General features: G+C 36.0%; 1 protein-coding gene across 1 annotated transcript in view; it reads left to right on the forward strand.

Annotated features, from left to right (window-relative positions):
* The window catches only part of LOC131849518 (embryonic polarity protein dorsal-like), a 77,397-nt gene extending 71,701 nt beyond the window's left edge, over nt 1–5,696 (forward strand). The window contains exons 10-13 of the mRNA XM_059199605.1: nt 2,311–2,352; nt 3,516–3,559; nt 3,778–4,224; nt 5,502–5,696. Of these exons, the coding sequence (XP_059055588.1) occupies nt 2,311–2,352; nt 3,516–3,559; nt 3,778–4,224; nt 5,502–5,696 (728 nt within the window). The remainder of the gene's footprint in view (nt 1–2,310; nt 2,353–3,515; nt 3,560–3,777; nt 4,225–5,501) is intronic.
* Nucleotides 5,697–6,000: the final 304 nt, after the last annotated feature.

Genomic DNA, 6,000 nt, shown 5'->3' on the forward strand with positions numbered 1-6,000 from the left:
TTAACATATGATACATATCTTGAATTATATAGAAGAATATTTATAATACTTTTTAGATAAATTTACATTGTAGACAACGGGAAATATAATTTAGATCAGTTTAGAAAATGGTCAGTGACAAAATTATTCAATTTTTGTTTTATATTTGTATGAAAAAGTATATAGATGTATGGGTTGCATTCTTTTGCCGCTGACTCTTATATTTAGAGACTTTTACACTTTTATACAGTATCCGGTAATTTTGTAGTGCAGAATGAGTGACGCGAAATTCTATATTAATATGCTAATAAAAAAAACAAAATGTTCTTTTATTTTCTATGAGATAGCCGTACCCAACGCACCCCGAAATGTGCAAAGAAGGTACGCAAAACGTTTTGTGGCATGGTTGTGTAAATTTTATGTAGTTTTTTTTTTAGCAAAGTCTAACTTTTTTAGAGCTGTTTTTATTTTCACACATATTCATATTAGCAACTAGCATTGGTGGTTTGCATGCGTTTTTTTTTATTTTATATAAGTATAACCTTTTTGTTATTTTTTTTATTTTTCTGTTATTGCTTTAACATTTGTATGTTGTTTCAATCTTAGAATGGCATGCTTTGTACAGTCGTTCACGTTAATTACGTGAATATTTATATTTATTTAAAAAAGCAACACGCAAGTTTTTGTTCATTCTTCTTGTGATGAGTCAAGTTCTGAATGAGTGATGGAATAAAAAAAAATTGACTATTCAAAAATATTAAGTTTATTGAAATTTGAAACTGTATTTTGATAGTACATTTATATTAATATCATCACTTTTAAATTGTTTTTAGTTAAATCAAAAAATTTAAATTTAAATTGAATTGTCTATGGTTTTGAGAGCTACCATGGTAATTACAAAGTGCCGTTGCAGAGTAATAATACTATGTCGATTGAGACGATGTATATTACAAAAAAAAAATTGATTGACAATATGTATAGAAAAATATTGATCTTATATACTAAAAGACAATAGGAAAATGGAAGGTGTGGTGACACAGTTTAGACACAGCAATGCTTAGTACACAATATTGAATTTGTCGTACTAGACATTTTTAAATACAATTATTATACATATATGTAACTGGGTCCCATAGTAGCTCATTGTATATTTGTCGTTATTTTCGCATTTAGCCGTTATGTAAAGTTGGCTATCTTATAATTCGCACCGAAATAAATTTATATTTCCAATAAGTTATGTGCATGACTGTACAAGCTCGTGATTACCATAAACTTTGATACGGGAGAAAATAAATGTACATTATTGTAATGGGGAAAACTTTGATATTTTATTTGTAATAGTTAAAAATCATTACATAGTATAAAACAAAGTCGCTGTCGCTGTCTGTCCGTTCCTATGTATGCGTAAATCTTTAAAACTACGGTTTTAAAGATTTAAGCAAGCTAGAAACGGATTTTTAAGCGATTTTTTTAAATAGATAGAGTGATTCAAGAGGAAGGTTTATATATATAATACATATAAATGAAATCCTCTTGAATCACTATCTATTACAAAAACCGCTTCAATATCCGTTGCGTAGTTTTAAAGATATAAGCATACATAGGGACGGACAGACAGCAACAGGGACTTTGTTTTATACTATGTAATGATAATAATAAAAAAATTAAATGTTTTGATATTTTAATTTAAGTTTTTTTATTGTAATCAAAGTTTATGGTCTTACTGTTGTCGTTTAAATAGTTTTTGATACTAGAAATAATTTATAGTTTATATCGCACCGTTAATACGATACTGCATTAACTCCAAAATCACAAACATTGAGAATTCGACTCTAATGTTTTTATCTTAAAGTCTAGTATTTAATAATTGTAAGTTTTGAGTTAAGCCAGTATTGTACTGTATATATCGCATATCTAGTACAATACTGGTGTAATTCGGAAATTAGAAATTTTTGAAATTAGACTTAAATATCACAGTTACAAAGTGGACTTTCCAAAATTTTTAATTTTTGAGTTAAGCCAGTATTATAATAAGTCTGCGACATGTTTATTTTACATACTAGGTGTAACGGTCAAGGTATAATAGTTCGTAATACGCTGTATTATGAACTATTTTACTTTGAACGTAGTATCTATGAATGTTTGCATTGTTGTGGCAATATTTGAAATTTTCATACAAATTGATGATCTTGATGGTCTAGCGATTCAGACTGCTATATTTTCCAATGGTCACAGGTTCGATTCCCGCACAATGCAAACATAATCAAATCAAAATTAACTGATAGTTATGTATTATTATTAATTTTATTAATGTTAATTTTTATTTTGCAGGAGGCTACGCTGACCAGAAACCTATCAAGTCTGAACCGCGAGGTAAGCCTCACAAAAAGATATATATTTTTTTAAATTCCTTCCTTCTTCATCCCTTTCCCGTCAATTTAAATCAAAATTTCTTTTTGAATATTATTATTCACGTATTTGCGGTGTACAATCGAACGAGATTACATGTTTGTTTTAGTTCCTAAATGTGCCACTGACACTAGATGGCGTTGTTTAGTTTTTATACTTTTTTTCTACATCACGCTATTTAGTTTTTTTTTGGAACATATATAGTCTTTTAATAATCATTAATCAAATAATATAACAGCCACTGTGGAAAGGTTTCCGTAGTTTAATTTATTTAACTACCCTAATCAAAGTACACCCTTGGGGATCCGTGGATAAGATTATTCAGCTGACTTGTTTTTATATATTTATTGCGTCAAACTGGTCACATGGTTTGATTTAAAATTTTGTTGACTAACTTGTGACCCAAGTGTAGGCTAAGGGGCCCTTTGCCGACGTACATCAAGACTCGCCTTCACCGCACGTGTTTCTCTATAATAATTATATCTAGACAAACGGGACCTTGTCAAGCCGAGTTTCAAGTAAGAGAACTGGCGAGCAGCACCGTGTGTATATTTACACGAACCATTTGGAGCCACTTTTGACCCCCTCATAACTCAAAAACTCTTTCACATAAACCTGTCAAATTTGGTTTATATATTGAGACTTGCGAGATAAATATGTGTTCCAAATTTCATAAACATATCTCAAACGGTTATTTAGATATTAACGTCCAAATATCGTAATTTTTATCACTGATCAACTATAGATCAAAATTATAACCCACTTCCAGATGACCTAGGAAGTTCAAATTTGGCATGCAGATAGGTAATTAGGTCAATATAAAGGAAAAAAATCTGAAACTGTCAATATACTGGCTGACACCGCAAACGTTGTTTTGCCATATATTAAAATCACTATTAAAAAATATGGATTGATGCTATAAGGGTAAACATTTAGGGTTGCATATATTTATAATACCACAAAAAAATTGACCAAAAATAAAATATTAGGGGTTGACACTTAGGGCTATGGAAAATTGATAATAACCGATTCTCAGACCTACTAAATATGCATATAAAATTAGTATGGTAGTATGTAGTACGGAGGAGTATGGTATTAACATTTTTTTATTTAACATTTGTTTCCAGATAAGACTTCGCCACATGCTCTTGGGAACCAGTATGGAGAACAGGTATTTTATTTATTTATTATTAATATCAATAAACCGCCCCAATTTAACACATCGTTTTATTACTATAGTTCGTGGGTTCGTTTCTCAAATTTATAGTCGCAATATCATTTTATTCAAGAACCTTAGCCACAGCAACGCGTGACCGGGTCTGTTATTAGTAGTATAAAAATAAACTGTCAACTTTCGATGTTCTTAGCAGCATTTGTAATTGTTTACAGTGGCTAATGCCAGAGATGCCCGTGCCGGGTCCTTCGCACCTGCAGCACCCATATGCCCCCATGAACTGGCCGGCTTCCCCCTACAGCCACCCCATGTCTCACTCGCCCAACATCCAGGAGATGTCGCCCATGCACCCTGGCTCTCCAAATGTAGTCATGCACACGACTATGCATGCACTCTCCCCGAACCTCCAGGTCCCGTCGACTATGGGACAGGTTACATCGCCTATGGGACAAGTCCCGTCCCCAATGGGTTCGGTGCATTCTCCGATGGGGCAGGTGCATTCTCCTATGGGGCAGGTGCATTCTCCGATGGGGCAAGTTCATTCTCCAATGGGTCCGGTGATGCCAATGGATCAGGGTATGGGACCAGTTGGAGGCATGTCACCCGGAATGCCACATATGTCTCATATATCACCAATACACGCGACTCCCACGTATACTCAGGTAAGGAACGTTATTTATTATTGAATCTATTTAATTATATGATAATTTCACTGCGGTAGACTTTGTATAAAGTGGAATAGAAATAATCTTTATTCAAATAAACTTAATAGCATTTTTGAATAGTCATATTTTTTTATTCTACCACTCAATCGGAACGTAGAGTTATCACATGAATACTTGCCTGTTACTCTTTTAAATAAATGTTGCTTTAATTAAATACATATTAACAAGGATTAGGCATACAATAATCAATGTAGAAACCGTTACTCACTCTATCCTTGTGTAATCCGATAAATAGAATTTCTGTGATTCTATATTTTAGTTTCGTCTTTATAAGCTGTCAAGTATTAATTGGCACTTTTTTTTTGTTAGTTGAAGGATGTAATGTGTGTAAATTGTTGTTTGTTCGTTTTTTTTTATTAACCTGGGGGTTGTTGCCCTCGGAGTCGATGCTGGGGCAAAGGGCCTCGATGTGGTTCTTTATTAAAAATACGTCCCCCCACGACCAACAGATGGCGCCGTAACCGACGCCGCTGTTGGACAACTTTTTGTTTGACCTATTAATATTAAGAATACATTCTCCCACGACCGGCAAATGTCACTGTAACTGCCACCGCTAGTGGACAACTTACCGGCAGATGACGCGCCAGACCAGACGGTGTCACCGCTCCCGCTGTTGGGGGGCTTTTTGTTTGACATAAATGCATATTCAGCGGAATGAGCCTAAAGTGACTCTGAAAATTACCCCTATGTGTACAAAGTCTGCTGACCGTGACGATGATGGTTTTGTCACGGTACAAAAGAAGAGGCGCAAAAACAGGGTCAATCGAAACCATTGTGGCACAGCACTGATAGGGCCCAACTTCTTGTTACGTGCCGCAACACCGACCACGGCAATGTACCTATCCCGCCTACACTACGCTACCAAGGAACAGGACATTGTTGACTACATCCGGACTAAAAGCAACCTGACATTGAGGGTGACGCAGTTGGAATCGAGCCACAACGCGAGCTTCAAAGCGTTCGTGGCCCTGATCCCCACCGACATGCTGCCCACCTTCATGAAGGAGGACTACTGGCCGAAGGGGGTGGTCTATCGGCGCTACCGTGGCAGATTGCCGTCGTCAGTGCCGTGACCATAGAGACAATTTTATTTTTCATATTTTATTATTATTTCTTATGTATGTTAGTCTATAAGGTATTTATAATATGGGCCATGTAGCCTGAATTAAATAAATAAATAAATGCATATTATGAGGCATGCGTCCCGCCGGCAGATGGGTCCCGCGCCGGCGCTGGACAGCGCGAGCTCCCCGTCGCTGTCGTCGCTGCTGGCGGAGGGCCGTGAGCTGGCGCAGCTCAACTCGGGAGACCTCGCCAACCTCTCCTCGCTGCTGGCCGCCGCCGACCGCTCCCCCGACCTCAGCGACAGCCTCAACAGGCTCTCCACCAGCGACCTGCTGCAGCCCTAGACCAGGTCGGTCACACTACCTCACTCATGTACAGCTCCAGCTCTCCCGAGTACAAATTACGACCAATAAGCAGTGCTTATAGCTATTTTAGGTACTTGCCATATGATAGAATAATATGGATCTTTCCCCGAATCCCAGGATTTGTTTTTTAAGTAGAAAAATAATAAAAAGCTATTTACGCTTTAAGGAAGTCATGTCCATACACAGAGATTTTTACAGAGAGAAAAAACATATGCTTTCAAACTACTAGAAATTTATATACATGCAATAGGAATAGATCAGTGTAATTTACAATAATTTCTCT

The sequence above is a fragment of the Achroia grisella genome, unplaced genomic scaffold (assembly GCF_030625045.1).
Source record: "Achroia grisella isolate CSIRO2021 unplaced genomic scaffold, CSIRO_AGI_Agris_v1 utg642, whole genome shotgun sequence".
NCBI lineage: Eukaryota > Metazoa > Arthropoda > Insecta > Lepidoptera > Pyralidae > Achroia > Achroia grisella.